The 25,107-nt window shown below is 39.0% G+C and overlaps 1 protein-coding gene across 9 annotated transcripts in view; it reads right to left on the bottom strand.

Annotated features, from left to right (window-relative positions):
• Window positions 1–25,107, bottom strand: part of MITF (melanocyte inducing transcription factor) — a 256,829-nt gene that overhangs the window by 45,387 nt on the left and 186,335 nt on the right. For 6 of the 9 annotated variants that reach the window (XM_042451739.1, XM_042451744.1, XM_042451742.1 and 3 more), the window contains exon 2: window positions 18,290–18,539. In XM_042451739.1, coding sequence (XP_042307673.1) covers window positions 18,290–18,539 — 250 coding nt within the window. The remainder of the gene's footprint in view (window positions 1–18,289; window positions 18,540–25,107) is intronic. The other 3 variants (XM_042451741.1, XM_042451743.1, XM_042451746.1) reach the window with 1 other exon arrangement.

Raw genomic sequence — 25,107 nt, 5'->3', positions numbered from 1 at the left:
AAAATAGTAATATATCTTCATATTGACTAGTCTCAGGTTGCCCTGTTTAAATATTTGAAGGGTTGTCATACTGAGGATGGAGCAAGCTTGTTTCCTGCTGCTCCAGAGAATAGGATCTGGAACAATGGATGCAACCTACATGAAAAGAGATTATACCTCAACATTAGGAGGGACTTCCTGAAAGTAAGAGTTCTAGTGCCACAACAAAATACAAATCCCAGGATTCCTTAGCATAACAATTAAAACAATGTGAAACTGTATTATTTCAGCAATGCACATTAGACCTCTGTCAATAATCTTATAGCAATATTCATGTCAAGTGACAGGCTTGCATGTAATGCAATGCAGTAGATCAAATGGGAAATCGCCAGATAACAAGGTTACAGATCTCCAGGTAGCACTGTTGCTGGTATAACAACTTCAGTGAATAAGAGGTATTTGTGATAAAGAAAGATCAGTTACTGCAAATCTAACCATTTAGGACACGGATGGGAATTTTGCAGCCTGAAGGCTACATGTGATTCACAGGGTTTTTGGAGGGAATTTTGCAACCTGTGGATCACAGGTGTCTCACAGGGGCAAAGTCCTTATAGGCATTGCCTACAAAAACATATCCCTGAGTACTCTTAGAAACCTCTAAAAACAAGACATCATCTTTGAATACTTCCCAACCCCCAGAAAACCGGTGTAAAAGCCAGGAAGTCACACACAAAAACATCATTTCTGGTTGCAGTTTTTTTTTACTTCAATATTATTTGCATTGGCCCTCCACTGGGACATAAAATTGGTCCTGATAACATCCACCTGACCTAAATAAAAAGGAGAAGGTGGATGCCATCCACATATTTGATGATATTCCAAATTGTGATACCACTTCATTCATATGTATTTAAGTTTGTATGTAAACTATAAATTCTACTTTATCCTTCAAATTATTTATTTTGTGAGACATTACATGACTGTCACATTAAAGGTGGCTTTTAAATGAACAGAAAAATGCATGCATCTAGCTATAAGCCTCTATTTTTGCTGTCTTGTCTTGTCACCAGAACACAGAGTCCATTCCTTTCCCATCTACCCTTCATTACAAAGGCCGGTTACACACCGGCAGTTGGGACGTCCACAGGACGTCCCATTTTAAAAAAGGGGCATCTCTTCTAGATGCCCCTGAGTCTAATACGGACTATGTCCATACAATATGGCGCCGGCCCTTCTACATGGCCGGCGCCATATTGACGCATTGGACGCTGAGTGTCCGAACGTCGCGCGGCGCTAATGACGTCACGAATGCGCCCTTGGCGCTTCGCGACGTCATCAGTGTGCCGCGGAAAGAAGCTCCATTTTGGAGCTTCTTTTTTGCTCCGCACGGGAACCGCGCGGTATGGCTGCTGCGGCTCCCGCGCAGAGCAAGCGGCGGCAGCGGCAGACCGCCTCAAAGCGGCGGTCTAGAACCCGCCAAAATGCCTTTCCAAGAAATTTTCTTGGAAAACCTGGCAATTGGAAACCAGATTCCCTTGACTGCACCCAAATAGTAATTGTATTTTAACTTTTTTGTATGAGTTTTTAAAAACTGTATTGTGTTTTTAAGGTACTGTATGCTGCTTTCAGTCCTGTACTGGAATTAAGATGGGATCTAAATTAAATAAACAAACAAACATTCTGAATAAACATACATTTGTTGTTGTTGTTTTGTGCCTTCAACTTGTTTCTTGACTTCTGGCAATATTTTTTCACGGGCGGGTGGGTAACTTTGCCTTCCTCTGAGGCTGAGAGAGTGTAACTTGTCCAAGTTCATTCAGTGGGATTCATGGCTGAACAGGGATTCAAACCCTGGCCTCCATAGTCATAGTCCAACACTGAAACCACTACACCCCACTGGCTCTCTAAAAAGGACATTAAGTAGTCATATCTACAAACACATGTATACTGAATTTAATTCTCCCATCTTATTTGAAACATTTATTTGGGGTTTTGCTTTGCTGCTTGCAGATCCAAGCAAGAAAGTGCTGAGGCGCAGATGTATTGAAGTGGTGATACAATTTTTATTCCCTCCCATACTTCAAGGTGACAGCTTTATTTGCATTGGCTTTAATGTTGGCTTAGTGGTTCACCCAGGCTCTGTTGCAGCAAGAATCATTTGGAGAGTTCAGTATATAAACTGTGCTGACAACCTTACAAGAAAGATACTTAGGTGAGTGTTCAAAGTACTGGATTCAAAATTAATAGTATCAGACAGACAGACACAGTCTGGAAAAAGGTACTGTCTTTAAACTTGTGCAAGATAATTTGTGTAAGTAGGGGACTTGTTCTTTCCAGGAGTTGTAACCTGCAAATCATTCTCTACAGATAGCTTCAAGCCCAGCATCTCAAATATCATTCCAGTGATGACTCTCTTGATAGCTTGACAATTCTCTTTGTATCTCCTCAAAAGTGGTGTCTCAGAGAAAGCATAAGCATTGGTTATCTCTCAAATTTTGTTCATTTCACAGCAATAAACCTTTTTCAATTAATCGCAACTGGAAACATGGACATAGGAATTTGTAGACACTGCCCTGTCTTAATCCATACAATATGCACTATTAGCAAGTCAATCTTAGCACAATCTTACTGCAGATTTAGGTTTTTCTTGGCATAAAGTCTTGGCTGGAACACAGTACTTCACCATGCTTTAACACACTTCAAAGACATCTTTACAGAAGCAGTGATTTTTAAGAGATAGAGTTTTGAGTCTGACAACTGTCAAATTATTGTCAAGAGATTTGATAAAGGGACCAGTCATTCCGGCAGACCTTGCAATCAGCCTCTTGCCCTGGTCTGACTGAGTGCTAGGGCTGCTAGTTGATTGAAACACTAACTTCTTCTGACTCAGTTAAAATAGCTATCAGATTTGGAGGACACGTAGGGGGAGCTACAGAGAAGAGAAATTACTGTCTCTTAGTCCTGCTGATGGAAGATGCTTCATCAGCAGAAAAACACAATCAGATCCTGGCATATATCTCACCTTTAAATATCAATTTGGCTATGGACTCTTGCAATATCTGCACTCTCCTATCTCCTATCTTCACATTATCCTGTCCTCTGATTATGGGATAATGCAGGGTTGTCATAACATAGAGACAGCTCACATAGCACTTTGGAAATTTAGGAGATACATTGTGTAAGTACTGGTTTTATTTTAAAAAAAATTTTTTTTATGTGACAGCAATAAATCAAACAGCTGGAAAAGAATCAATGGCCAACAAAATGCCAAAATTTTAGTGTAGAGCAGCCATCCCGACCAAAAAAAAAAAAAAGTAGGAGACACCATGACACCAATCAGTATGAGAAATATCAGTCCACAGAAAGATTTTAAATTCTGATTTCCTAGTGACTGTGGCTGCTATTATACTGCAGAATGTAAGGGTCATGGCTCTATCCTATGGAATCCTGGGATTTGTAGTTTGTTACGGCACCAAAGCTCTCTTACAGAAAATACTAAATATCTCATAAAACTACAGACACCAGCATTCCACAGCACTGAGCTATGGCAGTTAAAGCAGTGTCAAACTGCAATAATGCTTCAGTGTAGATGCAGCCCTTGTCTTCTCTCAATCACTCTGTTCCATCGAGAGTTGGTTCTCCAAATCTGAAATTCTTAATCAAAACATTTCATTAGTTGTTTCTGGGGATTTCTATTGCTGGATACTTAATGTAATCTGAACTTAAGGAACAAAAAAGGCTGAAACAACAACAACACTCTGCTGTGAATTTTGCCCTTTCTCAAAGCTTGATCCATTTGCAGTAATATCTCAGAGCTGGTTGCTCCGATTATCTTCCCATACACTATATATTCTCCGTGCTCAAAGTGAAGCTAGATATAAATTTGAAGGAAGTATCAGAATGGAATGGACTATTTTAGACTATTTAGACTATCAGCATCACATTGGAATGTACAGATGTATACTGGTAGTACTCTCTTCATGGGACAGGATGCCAGGGGTAAGGCAAAGCATGAGAGGGGAAGAAGAGAGGGGAAGCACAAGTGGAACCTCTGGTTCTCTTGTTCTACATCTAGGAAGAGTCTCATCAGTCTTACACAACACGCACACTTGAACCAAAAAAATGAAGATGCAAGAAGATGCATATCAAATAACCCACCCATGGCTGATTGCTGAGCCTCTTTTCAAGTATGTAAAGTCAAACAATGGCATAACTAGGGTTGGTATCCCTGGTGTGGTAACAGAGGGTATCACTCTCACCCCACTGCCTGGCTGGCACATTCCTCAGTCAGGCTGCCTTGGCCATGGTGGTGGGGGGGGGGGGGGGGGGGGGGGTGAAGCTGCTGCCTCCTGGCAGCCCATTCTTTCCAGTTCTGGAGTGATTATGTTCTCAGCAGCCACACCAGACTCAGAATGCCTCTCTTTTGGGGAAAGGCAGAGCTGCTGTCTGCCTGGGATCAACCAGTCCCATCAAGAGTTCACTGCCCTGCTAGGTGTCACCTGGGGTAGTCCTTATCCCTGATACCCCTAATGATGCTTCTGCTAAAGTTCATAGATAGGAGAAGAAGATATAGAGAGAGCAAGAGGAGAAAATAACACTCTTGGACAAGCCTTTTAACTGTAAGATTATTGTGCCCCAGTCCAGTCTCTCTTCACTCTACATTTGGGCTGCCACTCCTCAGTGGGAAGACTGAGAGATTCTCCTGCTTTCCACACAAACTGTATAGCTTGACTTATTCCTCAGAACTAAGTGATCTTCCTGTCCAAAACCCAGAGTCATTTTTTGTTCTTTCACTGTCAAAAGTACAATGTTTGAATTCATTAAACAGAAGCATGGGCAGATCTGAACCCTTTAATATTTTAATGTTCAATCCTATGCATGTTAATGAAATTTACAACATACAATGCAGCTTTAAAAGCACTGAAGAGATTTATTAACAACACTCCTCTCACTACTGTAAAGAGTAGTTATGGTTGAACTTTTCCTCATTCAGCTGGAAATTAAGGAACTGAGTTTTCCAACAGGAGTGGAAAATAACATGAAAATAAAATTAAGTGTGTCTGTGTGTATGTCTTAGAGAGTGTATGCACACATTCACTATGTTCTTGGCACAATGTTGCTAGCTGTACAAGAGCATTCTCTATAAATACTCTAGCTTGGCATAGCATAGCCTCATTAACATACCTTTTCATAATCCTTGCATATCTTTTTTTTTAAAGATCTCCACAATCTGCACGCTTACATTCTTGGCATGATGTAACCACCTCTGTAACAGTGCTAAAGTCAGGTTTTCCTACCCAACAGTCTTGAAGTGGATAGAGACATTAATTTGCTTCCTGATGAGATTTAAGGCAACTTGCAAATCCCTTGCTAATCTTCTGTCTTTCAAAACAGAAGAGTGGTTTCTTTTTAAAATACCAGAGATAAAAGCAGAGGGCATTCTGGCATAGGAGTCAGAGCTAGAGATCTGCTTCCCTCCCCACATACTTTTGAGAATGCTCTCCATGGAGAATACAAGTGTGCCACTTTGCCATGATCCAAGCCTCAGTTCAACAGCATACCCTCCGTGAAAGTTACAAACGAGGGAGAACAAACAAAGACAGACTGCAGCAGTTTGCTTTGACCTGCACCTACTGGAAAGGGGAAGATTTCACCCCTCCCGTCCTCTCACCCCACTGAGTTAATTCAGTACAAACTACTCCTCTAGTTAAAACTCAGTTTGCAGCAATTGAAGCAAGCTAAGGACACAGGAGGAAAGTGGGGAGGAGAAGAGAGCAAATGGGGGAAAAATTAAACGCAGTTGAAAAAGTGGAATGATTGAGGATTAATCAGACCTATTCCTGCCAAATCAGGACAGTTGGAGAGCATGTAGCTGCAGTCTGAAAACAAGTCTCCTGCATGATATGCTTATTTCATTAGAGTAACCAGATTGACTGTAGTCTTCAAGGTGTTTTAAATTAACAAAGCAAAGGTATGCAGACTAGGCACACAAAATAACCTCAGAAATAATTTCCAACTCTAATTTCAGGAATATCATACACAGTGAAGACATTACTTTACCCAGTAATTCTGAACACAAGAAGTGACTTGCAGAATGAAGGGGCAGCAAAGGCAACGTTCTTTTAAATTCCCAGAAACAAAAACTTTAGCCATGCACAACCATCTCACTCCTGCTCTAGAGAAACTGTTAGTATTCTGACAAGAAAATATTAGCTACCAAGCACTGTGGTGGCTTGTTTGGTTTCAAATCTTTGATCCCAAAGAAATAATTTTTAAGGAATTTCCCTAACCAAAACCCCTACCAACAACATTATAAAAATAACTAGATTTCATTCAAGAAAGCACCATGTAACTGAATATTGTTCACCCCTCTGCTTGTCCAAAGCAAGTTCTTCCATTCAGCATCTTCTTGTCTTTCACAGATTAAGTAGGAGCACATTCACACTGTAGAAATAATTCAGGTTGACACCCCTTTAACTGCCATGGCTCCATTCTACAGAATTCTGGGATTTATAGTTTTGTGAGGCACCAATACCCTTTTTAGGAGAAGGCTAAAGACCCGGTAAAACTACAAATCCCAGTATTCAACTGAATGGAACTATAACACTTAAAGTGGTGTCAAACTGCATTATTTCTACAATATAGATGCATCTTTGGTCACAGTATACTATAGCCAAGTGGAGAACCACTGAAGATGATGATGAATCATGCTGCCATATTATGTGAATAGGAACACAGAGCAGATAGTTCTAAGTAACACAAAACATCTGTAGGACCCAAATCACTCAACTGTATGATCCATAGTGTTTTCTGAACGTTTAAAAACCCTCCATGTAAAAAAAAAAAGTTTGTAATGATTATGACAGCAAAGCTGTTTCAAGTGAAATGGTAAAAAGCTTAAATGATAAGGAATCGGGATGTGGTGTTGTTTCAGTGTCCATGATTTCTGAGTCTCTCTGTTTTTCAGAACTCAACATAATGCAAGGGTGCATTATAAACTCATAAATTAAGCAATTACAGTGAATTAATAAATCAATATTTTTTAATACATTCACAGCAAATAGATCACGTAGCTAGAGACATCCGGCTCATTAAATAGTTCTGACAGAGCCCTGAGGGCCCTGAAAATTGCCCAATATTCCTGTTTCAAAACAGATTTCTACAATACCACTGGAACTCAAGACTTTTCTTTTTAGAAGAAAAAGGCATTTGTGTTTAATTTCTCTTAACTCACAGTCAATGTGAGCCTATGAAGCTATTTTATGGCCAAAAATGTAAGTTAGGAAAGTCCCTAATTCAAATCTTGCCTCAGCCACAAACTTACTAGAAGGCTTTAGGTGAGTCACAGTCTCTCAGTCTTGGCCCCCATCTTACAACAATCCTGCAGGTCACAAGGATTAGTGAGATAGTTATTTGAATAAACAATGAGCTGAAATTTTTATAAGCCCTAGGTTGTGAAAAAAATAACAATAACCTACTGGATTTACATGACTTGTCTGTTGCCATCTATTTCACACCCCCTGTTGTTATTTTTGTTATGTGGAGGTACTTGTGATAGGTTCCCCTGGTCCAGGAATGGCGGTGGTTCCGCCTGTCCTGAACGGGATCACGCTTCCTGTGAAGGACTCCGTGCGCAGTCTGGGGGTGCTTCTTGACTCGTCGCTTCACCTTACATCTCAGGTGAATGCGACGGTCAAGAACACTTGTTATCAGCTTCGGCTTATTCACCAGCTGCACCCATACCTGGCCCAGAGGGACCTTGAAACGGTGGTACATGCTCTGGTAACCTCTAGATTGGATTTCTGCAATGCGGTCTACATGGGGCAACCCTTATACCATACTCGGAAGCTACAACTGGTCCAGAATATGGCAGCCAGGCTGGTCACTGGTATTTCCAGGGCCAGCCACATTACACCTGTGCTTAAAAACTTGCACTGGCTGCCAATTCGCTTCCGGGCACAGTACAAGGTGTTGGTGATGCCTATAAAGCCCTACATGGCTTGGGCCCAGGATACCTGAAGGACCGCCTCTCCCCATACATTCCGCCCCGCACCCTCAGAACTTCTGGGCAGCAATTACTTCGGGTTCCAGGGGCTAGACTTACCTCCACATCGAGAAGGACGTATTCCATCGCTGCCCCGGCCCTTTGGAACACGCTGCCCACAGAGCTCCGCTAGGCTACCTCTCTGGCCCAGTTTAGAAGGGACTTGAAGACCTTCTTATTTTGATCGGCATTCCCTGATTAAAGCTCCTGATGGCCTCCTCTCTCTTTTTGCCGGCAAGATGGCTGGCTGACTAGGCTTTTAATCTGTTTTTAATATTGTATTGTATCTATTGTATGTGTTTTTAACATGTTGTACACCGCCCTGATCAATGGAAGGGCGGTATAAAAATAAAATTTTTATTTTTTTTTATTTTAAGTCAATTCCAACTTCTGGAAACCTATAGTATCACGAGGATTTCTTGACAAGATTTATTCAGAGGAAGTTGACTTGCTGAAAGTCACTCAGTAGATTTCCGTGGCTGAAACTCCTAGAGTCCTAGACTAAACATTCATACTAGTACAGTATACAGCATTGGCTCTATTGCATGATCCTCATAAAATGCATGGTCCTCATCATTTATCTGTCAGGTGGTCATCATTTCTTTTCCCCCTCAGGATCCCAAAATTAGAGCAGCAATAACTGTCCTCCCTCTAACCAGCTTCAGGAATATTTCCTAACTTCATCTAGGAACTGATGGAAATAAAAACTATAAATGGTTCATCAGATGCAAAGATGTCTAGATGCACCACTGCTAATGACAATCTTGTGGCCACCAAGTTCATTACCAGGATCATCCCACTGCATATCCACCCCCCCCCCATCAAAAATGGGCAGATGAGCCCCACAACTTTATAATTTGTTAGTTAGGAAGGTGACATTAGAGAGAAATTTGGGACAGAAATTTGAATTATCTGTCTCTAAAATTACATAGTTGGTGTGGTGCAATGATACTGGATGGGGTTTCAAAGAGCTACATTCTAATTCCTTTTGAGCTATTAAAATCACTCTGCCATCTTGAGCCAGTCAAAAGTCTTCTAGTCTGATGGTCCTCACAAAGCTCTTACTATGGCGAGAAACTAGGATGGAGCAAATTGAAGAAACTAGAGGAAAGGCAAGATACAGATGTAACAAATAATAATAAAATGGGTCTGCTCCTGGTTACTCAGGCTACAATTCTAGGATACTATCCAATGGGGTCCTTCTGGTGACAAGACTGCCCCTGCTAGTGGAACTGCAAGAGAGAAACAATTTCCCTTTCCTTTTTGCAGTCCTGCCTGCACTCTCTGCACCTGTTCCAGCGGGCAAAGAAATGAGCTGGAAAAACAAGGTTTGGAAAAATTATATTTTATATGTTAACGGCTACGAGATTGGTATTTGCGAGAGGTTGGAAATCAGATAAGACAATAGAAATTGAAGAATGGAGATTAAAGCTATTTCATATGATGGAATTAGATTTAACCTCACATAAAGTGGAAAACCAAGATAGCTCTAAATGGAGGTCAAGTTGGGAATCTGTCATAAAATTTATGAGAAAAAAATGGGGGGAAAGTGCTAATTGGACCTCAAATATGGATGAAATTGTATAAAATTATGTTAGATGATGGGAATTTGTAAGGAAAACAAGGGACATATCTATATCAATGAAATTGTTAAATAGGCTCTGTTTTTTTTTTCTTTTTCTTTTTGAGATGTGATCCTTTGCAAATTCAAGTAAATAGAGAACAATAAGCCAGAGTTTGTGAGAGATGAAATACAAGAATCGAAATTCACGGAAAAAGGGGATATGCCCTTAAATAGAAGAATCGAAATAATTAATTAGACATTTTCAATAGAAATTGAGGGAAAGCACTACATATGTAATTCAATTGGATCTTATTAGATTACAATCACATTCATCAAGAATTGTGAGAATGTGGTGTGGGAGACAAGCAAGTTTGCTATCTGGTTTTCTTTAGGGTAAGTGTCACAGAAGGGAATGTGTATTGATAATGTGGAAATCGTTCTAGGTTTCTTAGGGGGATATAGGGAGTGGTATTAAACAACAGACTAAATTAAAATAAGGAATGTTAAACAAGTAGGGAGGGGTTTGGGAATGTATTGTGTAGGTATAAAGCTGTGATTACTGCGAGATGTTTTGTTTGTCGGTTACAGTGTATCAAAATTTAATAAAATATATTAAAAAAGAAGAAGAAATGAGCTGAAGGAGTCCACTGGATTGCAGGGAAGTCCCACACACCAGTAGGCATCTCCTAGACAACATTAGATTTTGGCCAGCATAGTGATTTGAGTACATAGATCATTAAAGGCTATGGAACGCCTTTAAAGACATGGGAGTGCCAACACATCTGATAGTCCTGATGAGGAATCTGTACAGAGGCTACTGTCGGAACAGAACACGGAGAAACAGAATGGTTCCCAATTGGCAAAGGCTGCATCACATCACCCTACCTATTCAACTTAAATGCAGAACATTTAGTAAGAAAAGCAGGCTTGGAAACAGAAGAGGGAGGAGTGAAAATAGGAGGAAGAAATATCAACAATCTGAGATATGCTGACCACACCATAATGCTAGCAGAAAACCTCACAGACCTCAAACAACTACTAAAAAAGATTGAAGAGGAAAGTGAAAAGGCAGGCTTACTGTTGAACATAAAGAAAACAAAAATAATAACCACAGAGAACTTACACAAATTCTAACTAGACGATGAAGAAATAGAAATAGTAAAAGAGTTCTCATATCTGGGATCAAAGATTGATGGGAATCGGGACTGCAGTCAAAAATCAAAAGAAGATTAAGGAGGGCAGCTATGAAAGTACTAGAGAAGATCCTAAAATGCAAAGATATACAACTCAACACAGAAGTTAGACTCATACAAGCTATTGTATTCCATATTACAATGTATGGATGTGGACAGTTAAGAAAGAAAATAGCAAAAATCAGTTCATTTGAGATGTGGTGCTGAAGAAGACCTGAGAATTCCAAGGACAAGCAAGAAGACAAATAAATGTGTCCTAGGACTTTACCACATGGGGAAAAACAGAGTTTAAACAGTGGAAATTGTGTGAAAATCGTGAGATCGCGATTAACATTTTCATTGACATTGCAATTAAGCAGGCACATCTGAATAAATCTTGCTTACAAATCCTGTGATAGGCCTGCCTTGGAGTCACCATAATTTGGAAAAGGCATGAAGGCACACATCAACGAATGTTTACCTTAGAGCAAGCTATAAACTAAAGAACTGCAGTAATGCAAATCAAATTAATAATGTGTACAAGGAGGTCCAAAAGCTATGTGGTGGCTTTTTGTCACTTAAATTCTGCTCTGACTGAGCATGAAACTTATAGATTGTTTCAGTCTTTCCTTGGGTGAAAGATCTGCCACTGTCAAAATCAGACAGATGGCGAAAGAAAAGATATACTATTTCAGATCAGAACTGACAGCCAGGCCCCACTGATTCAAGAGAGTTCAAGGATTAACTGCAGGATTTTACGGTATGGAGTTAAAAATTACATTAAGCTAAAGTACCTAATTATAGCTTCTGCACAAAGACTTTATGATAACTAGTTTCCCACCCTAAACAAATGAACTGTAAATCTTTAAATTTCATGCTCAGAGCTTGTTTGGTTATATACCTGATTCTCATATCTAATAGGTTCATACAAGAGATGTAACATTTCCTCTCTTTGATTTCAGATTGATTTTCCAAATGCCATCCCTTTATAGCAAGAGATGATATACAAGACATGCAGAGGACAGAATGCAGACACAGTGGTAGAGTTCATGTTCTGCATGCATATGGTCCTTACATCACCAGTTAAGCTTGGGGGCTGAGAAAAACTTTCTCTTGGAGAACTTGGAGCATGCTGCCAAGCCAGAGCAGGCAATATTGGACTAAAGGACCAAATAATATTGGTCTAATAATTGTGGTCAAATAATGCTGGTCTAATATTGAACTAAAGGACTTGCTGTAAAGAGAGTCAGCCAGATGTAGTGGTTTAAGTGCTGGACTAGCACAATAAGAGACTAAAGTTCAAATCCCCACTTAGCCATGAAAACTTACTGGCTGACCTTGGGCAAGTCACACTCTCTCTGGAGTTTATCACACAGGAGGAATTTCTCTTAATTTTGAATGAAAAGAAAGTGGGGCCAGAATGCATTCACATGAATTCGCTAGTTCAGCAAATTTACGTGAATTCGAATTGCATTCGAACTGACTTCCCATTGCCCGAAAATAGCTTGCCATTGCCCGAAATTGCGTGTGGTAGTCTATCACACAATAACGTTAAACCCCATGATTGCGTTCAGATTGCCATTGGATTATACTTCCAATTTCCCTTGTCTGATAAACTCCTATGTCTCAGATGAAGGCAACAGTAAACCACTTCTGATTTATTCTTGCCAAGAAAACCCCATGATATGTTTGCCTTGGGGTCACCATAAGTCAGAAATGACTTGAAACAACAAAAACAACAACATGACCAATCTCTGGTGCATATTAAAAAAATTCCATGAGCTCCACTTCATTTATTAGAGAAGGGCTATAGCTCAGTGATACAGCACAGATGTTTAACCCAGGGTCTTCTACATGCAAATCCTGATGTTTCCAGTTAAGCAAACTGGGCATTTAAGCCATGAATCACCTTGAGAATCTGATGAAAACTATGGACCTCCTCGCCTCAACATGGTGTACAATGGTGAGTAGATATTACCTGCCCATATTAGTAGCATCCCACTTAATCCTTGTTTGGAATGAAATAATTACTTAATAACATAATTTGACATAAAGTTTTTCCTCCATAAAGAGAGTTTCAAAAGCAATGGGAAGAAAATCAAATGAAATACCTTTTTTCCTATTCAGTGACACCTTGAAGCCTTCCACTGATCCTAGGGCCTAGGGCAAAGAAGGCTGAGAACCACAGCTCTACAAGAAGGCAAATAAGTTGGGAGCTCTTGTCACCCAAAATGCACAATGCCGAGTTAGAATAGGGAAAGGCTTTTCTCTTCAGTTTAAGGTGCTTCATATGTCCTCTTCTTGGGGAAATACGAGAACACAAATTGATATCCTTGCACACTTCTTGCAAAATTGAATCCCTTCAGAAGGAAGAATTTTCATATGGGTATCAAAAACGTTCAAAGCTGCTTCTAGTGTGTGTTTCTTTCCTTGAGATTTTTTTACTGGAGATTTTTCTGTCCACAAATCTTAGAAGGGACAAGAATGCATACTTTCTCCCTTTTTCATGTCTACAAGCTTGTCTTCTATGCTGAAATATCCCCAAACCAGCTCTATCCTAAAACTGTTTTTCTAACCTTCAGTAGCAGCTTGTCAGGACTGGGGGGGGGGAGGCTAAAGAGGGAAGCACCCCCTCCTAGCAGTGGCATCACTAGGGGGTTCAGACTGCACCGAGTAACACACTAAAGGGGTGTGTGTGACACCACTGCTACTTAAACATCTGCTTTTTGGCAAAAATGGGTTGTGGCATTCACCTGTGTCCCATTAAAATACTGAAGAAATGTTGTGTGTGGGGGGGGGGGGCGAGGCTCAGTGGGAGTTAGAATTGGGAAAGTAATTTTTTAAAGTAAATTTAAAATTTAAATAATTCTTCTTTCTAAATTTTCTTTAAAGACATTAACCTTTTAACCAATTTTTCACTTCAACCCACATGAAAGTATGTAGATGTAAATCCACTGAGGCTGTGCATATGATATTGTAATTTAAAGGTATAATTTTGATATTTCTAGTTGTTCTTTGTCACAACTATTATCATTACAGTCAGTGATATGCAGGAATTATGATTAATGAATAACATTAGTACAGAAAACATTATTAAAGATTCTGTATGGTATGGCATGGGAGGATGTCGATGGGTGATGACACCATGAGTTACTGCACGAGGTGACACCAACCTTAGTGATGCCACTGCCTCCTAGTTTTACTGATGGAAGCAGTCCTGTCAACAAAGAGCTAGCAATGGATCCTGCCCATATATTATCTGCATAATACAAATATGAGAATGCTTATACTAAGGGCACTGAAAATACATGCTGGTGAAAACTGCAGGCAGGCAGTTGTCTCCCAGTGCCAGATGGGAGGCAGATGACATGACACCTCTAGCCTCCCCAACCTTCTTTCTTCTACCAATGCACAGAGCAAAAAGTGCAGCAGAAGACCTAGAGGTCAAGCATGAGATTCAGGCCCATAAGAGATAACAAGCAGTGCTATAGATGTTACTTTTTCTGGAATTTGTGTTGTTATTATGGGCTTTCAAGTTGACTCCAATGTATAGGGTTTCTTGACAGGAGTTTTTCAGAAGATGTTTGTCATTTCTTTGCTCTTAGGCTAAGAGAGTGAGACCTGCCCAAGATCACTCAGTGGGTTTCCAAGGCTAAGCAGGGATTTGAATTTTGCCTCCCAGAGTTCTAGTCCAACACTGAAACCACTACCATGCTAGCTTTATGTCAGACTATAAATGACTCTAGTCATTGGTGTATAGTTTAACTTTGTGTCCTATTCTATTTAACACCTACGTGGAACATCTGTGAATAATTTGTAAGGGATTTGGGATGTGTTATCAGCAATATGTAGCTGCCAGGCAGAGATGTTTCTTTTCTGTGATAGCAAGGCTATTTAAAGAAATCACTATTAAAGAGACCACTTGCTGGTGGTTAGCACCAATGGTAACGAGCTAGACGAAGGGTAATAAATTGACACAACTGTAACAAGACAGAAGTGGGCAGGAAAGAAATAGTCTCCACAATTCAATCTCTGTTGTATGGGATAGTTCCCATTGCTTGCCTTCAAGAACTGAGTTCAAACTTCAAGGGAGCATCTGTACTCAGTTCGGCACCTGGATGCTTAGGAAGCAGCTGTAGCCACAAATACCTTTGCTTAGCACAGGCTGGTACATCAACTTCATCCCTTCATGACAAAATCAAACCTGGACACACTGACATATGCCTTATTTATATGAACATTGAATTACTGTAATATGTTTTTGTGTAAGGCTACATTTGAAAAGTTTTCAGAAATTGTTAGTGGACCAGAATGCAGCAGACACCATGCTGATGGCCACTGACCTCTGCAAGGGATGCTTTTATTGGCTTTAATTTGTTTTGGGCTGTCTGAGTGATGCCTAAGAAGTAGAAAAGTAGGAAAGAGATACTTACAATAACATTATCTTAGAAGAGCACAGTTAGGACAAATGAATCACAAAATGAAATATCACTCGACAGTATATTTGGACAAAGTTGTATGACAGACAACAAACATCTATATAAGTAAAATTAAACACCTGTTCATCTGTTTGTTACCACATCATATAAAAACAGCTGGATGAATTTTTATCACATTTGAAGGGTATATATGTAATCACTTGATCTGAATATGAAATTCACTTTGGTGGGGATTCCTAATTTTTTCATTCAAGCAGGGTAATGTGGCAGATCATATGAAATATTGCAATGAGCTGATTTCAGATAAATAAATGAAAAGTTCTGCCATAACTATGGAAATAAAATTACATGTTTATATGTTTATCAATATGTTACCACATCACAGGAAGTGTCTGGGTGAATTGTCACTAGATTTGAAGGGGATGTTTGTGAGGGCCCGGCTTAACATCCAGGCTATATGAAGTACATGAAAGTAGTGTGTTTTGCAACTGATCATGGAAAACATACTCTCTTAATGTCAACTGAGACTGATATACAATATGAGAAACATTTGAACACCCAAAGAGATAGGCTCTCAGAACTGTGTTTGGTTATATTTCCTACATTTTTATTTTTGAGATGCTGGCCAAAACTGACTGACAAGGTCTAAATTCTTGTTCCTCTTGCAGTTGATCATAGTAGAAAAATTCTACTAGCTTCAGCTCCGAACTCCATTACAATTTTATTGAGGCGTTTAAAAATAAGATAACTAAACCTACTTCTATCAGTTAACACTAATGCATTAAGAGAAACTGAACTGAAAAGAGAAACCAAGACTAGGGGTGGCAAAGCTAAATATGAATTGAACTAAGGAGGGAAGGGGGAGTTAAACAATACATCAACTCACATCCCAAATATTAAAAAGCATAGTTCAACTATTAACCAGGCTGAGGCTCTAGCCAGCACAAGACTATGGCAAAGTATGGGAGTCCTGGAGGATGAAGCATCTTAGTATGAAGACTTATGAGCCTACAGAGATTTGTGTTTTTCATTAACACCATCCCACTCAGAGTTTTCAGTTTGAAAATTGGTTCTCTGATTCACCACAGCTATATATGAACATGGTCATTTCCCTCATTGGAAAGACTACAGCTTAAATCCAGTGGAGGATGTCCACTGATGAAACTGCTTCCATAGAATCTTAGAGTTGGAAGAAACCACAATGGCCATGCAGTCCAACCCCCTGCAGGAACTCACAATCAAAGCATCCCTGACAGATGGCCATCCAGCCTCTGTTTAAAGACCTGTAAGGTAGGAGACTCCACTACACTCCAAGGGAGTTTGTTCCACTGTCGAACAGCCCTTACTGTCAGGAAGTTCCTTCTAATGTTGGGGTGGAATCTCTTTCCTGTAGCTTACATCCATTGTTCTGTCTTCTGTCTCTGGAGCAGCTTGCTCCCTCCTCAATATGACATCCCTTCAAATATCTAAACAGGGCTATCAAATCACTTCTTAACCTTCTCTTCTGCAGAGTAAACATTCCCAGCTCCCCAAGTCATTCCTCATAGGGCATGGCTTCCAGACCCTTCACCATTTTAGTTGCCCTCCTTTGGACGTGCTCCAGTTTCTCAACATCCTTTTTGAATTGTGGTGCCCAGAACTGGACACAATATTCCAGGTGGGACCTGACCAAAGCAGAATACAGTGGCACTATTACTTCCCTTGATCTAGTCACTATGCTTTTATTGATGCAGCCAAAGATACAGAGCAATGGATGCTGATTATGTATTCCTGCATGGTAGGTGGTTGGGCTGGATGCCCCTTGAGGTCTCTTTCAACTTTATGATTCTGTGATTCTATACAAGCAAGCATATGTTGGACCTCAGCTGACCCACTACCTTTTTAGACCTTGCTCTACAGCAGGGCTGTGAACCTTTGGCTTTCCCGATTCTGGCTGGGGTTTCTGGGGCCAAAGGTTCCCCATCTCAGTTCTGTGGAGACTGATGATATATGGTTTTATTAATTTTGAGCATGTCTCACATTCTGTCCGGGCTTGTGTTTTTTGTATATGATCCTAGCCAGACAATTGTTAAGACTCAGTTATGTAAAGATATTTGGGCCACCTCCTCCTAATTCACCTGTGACCCAGCCTTGTTCAGGTGCCTGACATATCCAGCACCATCATAATAGCTATCGTTGTTAGAAACAATATGCTTCAAACTCTACACTGGTGAACAAAGACTGATTTTTATAAAATCCCAGATTTACCACATTGCTAGAGAGTGGATAACACTATTACATTACATCATACATGCACACTTAATCTGTCTGAAGACTGTACTAACTTCCAGAGTCAATTAAAAGTGGATAATATGATTCACATACCTAACAGGTATAACACTGATTGTACATTGTAAATAGTGTATATTAGTGTAATTTAAAAAAAAACAACCTGTAAATGTTGGTTTAGAATAATGGTGCTATTCTGCTATATCTGGTCTAATTCAACTCCACTCAAGTGAAGACATCTGTATTTCGGTCTGTTACAGATACAGTTTTTCCCCTTGTAATTAGGAAGCTGCACCAGTGAGGAACACAAAAGCTACAAAAAGAAATGAAGTCATTTGAACAAAAAAGGATTACTAATGGCTAACAGCAAAAGACCGTATTCTAGATTAAGGCTTTCTGAAACAACCCTTTGTGTGAATCTTTTCTTCATTTTTGAAGAAACCTATTCACAAATATATATGCATGTAATATTTATTTGTTTCCATAAAAAGTGGACTATGGAAGTACAATAATTCTGGTGAGATGTTTGTTTTTAAATTATCTGGAATATAGGAACACTTTTGAGAACTGTTCATATCAAGTGTTTCTTTGAAAAAACAGTTTACTTTCAAAATATTTTATTAAAAGCCCAGCAACTTTAGTTGCAGTTATGCAAAACTTTTCTGGAAAAAAGGGACAGCAGATTCAAAACTGGGCGATATGTTTATGATGGAATTTAAAATATAACCTATTTCACAACTCACATGAAACTTGCGATACTTATCACATGCACACCTCTCACGTCTTAGCAAGTTCAAGCATACATAGTGGAAACTTCACATACCTTAAGGACTTCCATTGGGACCTGAGTAGCAGGAGGAAGGCTTGCTGGGAGGCTGACGTTGATGGCTGGTGTCTGACTCACTGCTACTCTCTGTTGCATGAACTGGGTGGCTTGCTGTTTCTGTTGCTGCTCCCGGCGCTCTTGCTCTTGCATCTGCTCACGCATGAGCTGCTGTCGTAGCAAAATCCGTGATGTCATACTGGAGGAGCAGCTTAGTGGAGGCTTGGAAGCTCCAGGGTGCTCAGAACTGCTGCAGGGAAACACCAGAAGACATAGATAGCGCCATCACTCACCAATTAACATTTGTTCAAACTTTGAAGGATTACATTGGGTGGGTAGGGGGTTGGGGGAGAATAGATGTGCTGACTAAGAGAAAGGAAAACCCTTTGCAAATATGGGAATTTAATAGAAATGGCAGAGATCAAGATTCCAAGACATTGGTCTGTCAATGGTTTTTCACTTTAATACCTATTAAATCAAGGAGGCTAATTATCACCAGTATTTAAACTGCTACTCCCCCACTTTATAGAAGGGGACAGAAGGGTTTTTTTTAATTGGATTTTTAAAAAACATTTGCCAATAGTACACCTTTTCCTACTTCCTTGGAAAAAGATATGGTTGTGGTGGTATGTTCAGACAATCAAATTAACACCCTGATTCTACCCATCACCTCTATGGTAAGTTCAGTTGAATTCAATGGGACGTGCTGACCAATATCAAGGCACAAAACTACATCTTAACATATCGTTTTAATCTCCCTAATTTCATTCAGTTGATGAATTACAGAGGCTGCATCTGCACTGGAGAAATAATCTTGCTCACGGTTTAACTTTAAGTTTTAACTTTTTAAAAATTGTCTGGAAAAGTCAGAGGAAATCTCTGGTGCATGCACAGCTTAGTGTTTATATTCTCGATCATACCAAGCTCTTAGGACACATTTTTATCTTCAGTTAACCTCTTTATACCTATACAAATATTAAACTATATGAGAACTATATTGTCAAGAAGATATACAGTATGTATTGCATCTTGAAACAATTAGAAGTCAGCTATAAGACAAGCATACTATTTTATTTACTTGTTATTTATTTTCTGATTTATTTGAATCCAAAAAAGCTCAAGGAATGATACATCTTGTACTGGTTTCAAACTTCTGTGCTAACATATGGTTAAAAATGTATTAAATGGAAACAATTTAATTCCCTATATTACAGCGCAGACCCTAATCAGTGAAACTGATGGTCAATTATATGCAGGCAGAATTTATGTGTGACTTTTCTCCACACTATAGGAAAATAAATTATGCCTTGTTATATGCATTTGTGAGTGTATGACAGAAATTTTAAATAAATCTTAACTGAACAAAAGTGAGTATTGAAAACCTATTTAGCCTAGGGTTTCCTTTCCATCAGTACTCATTTCTAGAGAGCCAAACAACTGTCTGAGTAAGGATTGGTAATGTTCAGGACCACTGTAGCTTATGGATTCTAACAAGTATCCCCATAGATTTTGCTACTGAAAACACAATAGCAACTTTTGAGTCAAAGCTTACTACATTTCAATGCCTACACTTCTTGAGAGGTTCAAAGAGTATCAATTTGGGGGAATCTCAAAAATCTAGACAAATTATTAGAAAGTCTTACTAAAAACAACAGGATAGAGAAAAGTTTTTTCTAATCAATTCCAGAATTGCTGCACGTTATGGGTATTTAAAATGAACTGATTTCATTACTCATATCAGAAATTGGTCAATCTGAAATAAAAGATACAAATAAAATCATGTTTTTTCAGTCTACTCGCTTTTCTCTTTTTCTTTTTTCATTTGCAAAAGGATGGGGGTAGGGACAGAGAATGATGACCGTCTTGCTATTTCAGCCCTGTCAGGTTGAAACATTCCCAAGGAGACTGATCCTTTTGATAACATAAGAGAAAAACCTTTGTGGTGAAACTAATGCAGCTGTGGAATAATCGCACTAATTAGCTGCTCAAGAGAAGTCACTGACTGTGATATTCACGGAGAAAAAGGAATACTTTCAATTAACAGTGAAACATTCTCACGTCTTGCAAGGGATCCCTCGGACTACCTAGCGCTTGGAGTGGGAAATTTCATACCTTAGTAAAATGACTTATGGATTTTTATCAAATGAATAATATTTGTTATATTAATCTTGCAACAAATGCCATCTTTCTTGGGTCTGGTAAAGGAGGGAGGCAGCTTGGGAAAAGAGAAATGAACTGTTAAGTCTTACAAAAATTCTTCAGGAAAAGACTCAGAGGCAACATCTAGCTATCTACCACTGTTTCCAATGAGCAAGATTAGCCATGTAAAACAGTTCAAATTCTCCATCAAACGACTTTCAATCGTTCATTAGTGGCTTTCTCCACACACTCCTATAACTACATCCCTCTACATATTCATAAATTCACATATCTTTTTATCTCCCAAGAGGGAGACTGCTGGTATATGACAAGTTTCGCAAAGTTGTGTGAAAAGTCAAAAATAATAATTGTAATAAAACAACCAATTAGTAATTGTATTAATATGACCCATTTAAATAGCTGGAGCATCTTCAAGCAAATATTTTAAACCCTGAATGATGTGTATATCTATCACTCATCTAGCAATGTAAAAAAAAAATTAAACAGAATGGGGGGTCAAGTTTTTGGGGGATCAGTACAGCCAAAGGAGTGTACTGATACCAAATTTCTAAATAAATATTTTCATTTTAAAATGGAGAAGGAGATACCAAGTTCTTTAATAACTCAAATTTTTCTCTTTTTCAGGTGTCCTTGGAATCATAAAGTAGCATCAGAAAAGAAACTACGCTTCTGCTCATGACAAATGCAAACCAAAACCTTCTTCCTCTTCTTCTTCTCATCTTCATCTTTATTTACACCCTGCCCTTTCCACGAAAATCAAATTTATTATTATTTGTTTTGTTTTGGACTTATTTATTTATATATTTTAAGCAAAAAAACTAAAACTTGCAAAAAGGTTTTAATATGCAATTAATAAAAATAAATAAAAACAGTACAGCAGAAGTCTATTAAAAATTCTTTTATTATAACATTCTAAAAGTTCCTAAAAATATTAGCGTTTTATTGATTGTATCTGTATTATTGTATTATTTTATTGTTGTAATCCCGCCTTGATCCATGGGAGAGGCAAGAAATATAAATAAACATTATTATTATTACATTATTATTAAAAGACTGTTGGAATAAAAATACCTATCAATAGAGAGCCAGTGTGGTATAATGGTATGACTCTAGAGACTGGGGTTTCAATCTTCACTTAGCTATGGAAACCCATTGGGTGACCTTGAGCAAATCACATTCTCAGCCTCAGAAGGCAACAAAAGCACACTCCTCTGAACAACTCTTGCCAAGAAAATAGTGATAGGGTTCTCTAAGGGTTGCCATAAATCAGAAATTACTTGAACGCGCACAACAACAGCAAGGTCAATAGGCAGAGGGCCAGGCCAGTCAAGCCTCCTTTAGAAGGAACTTCCAGAGACTGAACAGACATCAAGAAGACCCTTTCCCATATACTCACTAGGTGTGATTGTACAGGTGATGGAACAGAGAGCATGAGCCTTTGAGATGGCTCTCGAAAGTTCATGGAGCCAGGGCAGACTTCTATGGGAGAATATAATCCTTTAGACATTCTGAATGCAAGCAATTTAGGGTTTTTTAAGTTACAAGGAGCACTTTCAATTGTGTCAAAACATAAAATCTTTATGTCATCCTTCCACAATTCCATGTTCAAGGTGGGAACTATCATATAGTATTTCACCCTACCTCTTACTTTACTGGGGGAAAATAGCGTTGTTGTTTTTTATTGTTCTTACAGATGTTAAAATTGGGATTAAATTCTATCCTTATTGGATTTATTGGTATTAAAATGAAAAACTATACACATACTGGTATAGGTAGAAAACAGCATTACTGTACATAGATTTGGAATATTGCTTTACAGACCTGTGTTTTTATAAAAAAAAATACATTCTGCTTTCAATTACAGTCTTTCTCATGACTATTCAACCATAGTTTTCTCACACTAACTCTTGCTGCCATTTGGTGGAAAACACCCATTAATGTAGCATATGTTGTACCCACGTGCAAACAATGGCATCAGATCCTGGCTTCACTAATTAATTCAGACACACACACACACACACACACACACACACACACACGAGATTGGTGTTGCTTAAGTTGCCTAATGTAAAGTATAGCTTGAGCGTCATCTGGAATTTCAAAATCCGAAATACACCAAAATTAAAAATTGTCCACATGGGTATCTGAGAGAGTGACGCCTTTGCTTTCTGATGGTTCAGTAGTCACTGTTTCTTACAAAATTGTTAAAAAAGTGTTATATATAAAATTACCTTCAGGCTATCTATATAAGGTGCATATGAAACATAAATGAATTTCGTGTTTAGACTTGGGTCCCTTCTCCAAGATACCTAATTACGTATGTGCAAAAATTCCAAAATCACCCCCCCCCCCAAAAAAAATCCACAATCCAAAATACTTCTGGTCTCAAGCATTTTGGATGATGGAGACTCAACTTTTTCAAGAGTGTGCCACTAGCAAGGAAGTATCCAAGACTCTGATTGGCACACTGTAAATAAACCAATGGGCTGTACAGACTGGCTTATAAAACCAACCTGGGGGTGGAGTCAGAGTGTGATGTCCACATGATGCACACCCTGACTCCACCCCCAGGCCAGCGTGACACCACACGCTGCTTCACACAGCGCATGGTATCACACCACTCCTCTGGTGCAGCGTTTGGAGCAGCAGAAAGGCCAGATCGGGGCCACGGCATGTGATTGCCATGGTCCTGATCTGGCAAAGACTGAGGTGGCTGCAGGCCGCCCCTTCAGGGGCATTCTGCACAGACCCCAACTAACCAACCAATTAGAAATTTCCCTTGGGGGCTCCCTTGCCCACAAATCCACATGTACAAAAAGAAAGGTTTGGGGTATTCAGAAAGATTTGAAGCTCAGTAGTTATGAACTAAAGGAAGACTAGTAACACTCCTCAATTTATCGCTGTAGCAATCTCAGGCAGCAAATCTGAGCCTGACATTATTTTAATCATTTATTATATCAGCTGCTCAGGTAGCACCCACCAGGAATCAGGACAACGGACAAACAGTGCGCTGTAGTAAAGGCTGAAACCTTATTATATATACAGAATCTGCAACTGAACTGAGGGCACTTTCCACTTGAGAGGACTGTACAAGTCAAGCCTCACATAGAGTGATTGCTTCCAAGTTCAGAATCCTGTGAGGCCTTGGCACTACAGTTTGTCATGGCCTGCACTCCTTAAAGGGGAGCACGTACTTTAAGTCTCCTCCACAGTGTTCTTATCGTGAGATCTTATCTGGGACAAGAAATCCAGTTGAGCCAGTTGACAGAGAGAGCTGTATGGCTTAGCACCCTCAACATCCAGGAAGTTCACGGAAGCAAAGAACCTCCTGCTCTGATAGCGCATGCTATAATTGTAAGATGTATTGTTGTTCTTACTGGTACTTCATAACCCATGATTACTATACCGTCATACTTATTATAACTGTTACATTATGTTAAAGTATTTTTATGCCTTAAAAATGGTGGTGTCTGTTCATGTTGCTACTCCATATCCACAGATTTCAAATCCACAGATTCAGCCAACCACAGTTTGAAATTACTAACTTACACACACACACACAAATCCAAAAAGCAAACCTTGACTTTTCAATTTTATATAAGGGAAGCTGCTTTACTAGACAATTGTATATAATGGGACTTGAGAATCCATGCCTGTTGGTATCTACCTGGGTGGTGGTGGTGGTGGTGGTGGTGGTGGTCCTGGAACCAAATGCTAGTGCATACCAAGGGCACACTGTATAAGACTTCACTTGACAGGGTATTCTTGTTCCCAATTACATATAAGTAATTAAGTTGCTTTATTGAGAAAGGTATGTCTCAATAAAAGCATTTTAACTGTTGTTAATGATATCGTACTTTGTTTCTTTCAGCAATTATATTTGTATGGTTTTTTTATAAGTCAGATATTGGATGTTTTGTTATAAGTCAGATATTTGATTGTCAATTTTTCTATTGATGAAAATCTGTAAGTAAAAAACAAAAAAAGTATGCATATAATTTGGAAACTATTTCCACCACCCTCTAAAATCCTGATACATTTCCAGATGAAATATTTGAATTTAAGGCCACTTAATTATCCACATAAAGTAACTGCCCTTCTATTACAGAATGTACAGAACCTCCACATTTTACCTCTGAAAAGAAAAAAAAACTTTCAGCCTTGTCATTCATATTATGAGAACTAACTATCCAAAGTCTTCAATAAGTCCATATATTCCCTTTGCTGAACAATTTCACTGGCTCATGAAGGAAAGATTCAGAAGCCTCTCTGGAGACTCAAAATGCAAGCATCTTGCAGAAGGATTCTGTTACTTAGTGTTTAGTCACTAGTTGTAATGAGTCTTAGGTTTTTTTTCTGCTGAAAAATATATCTGTTTCACTGTTGCTCATTCTTCTATTCACTTTGTTTTCACATTATTTTGACCTGCTTATAGCCTCCATTTCTAGACAGGGTTTTAAAGATGAATAAATGATAAATTTTAGATTTGGTTAACATGCTAAAACCAGTGAATTCACATGGCAGTAACAAAGAGAGATACAAGTGTTCTTGGTATGCTGTGTTTGGGTTGCAGGTTGACTTCCTTTTAAAACATCATATGAATGCAAAACGACTCTTGCATGGCATACCTCTTTGACACATAACCATGATGTGTCTAT

Source organism: Sceloporus undulatus, chromosome 2 (genome assembly GCF_019175285.1).
Source record: "Sceloporus undulatus isolate JIND9_A2432 ecotype Alabama chromosome 2, SceUnd_v1.1, whole genome shotgun sequence".
NCBI lineage: Eukaryota > Metazoa > Chordata > Lepidosauria > Squamata > Phrynosomatidae > Sceloporus > Sceloporus undulatus.
This window is presented reverse-complemented; position numbering and strand designations above follow the sequence as displayed.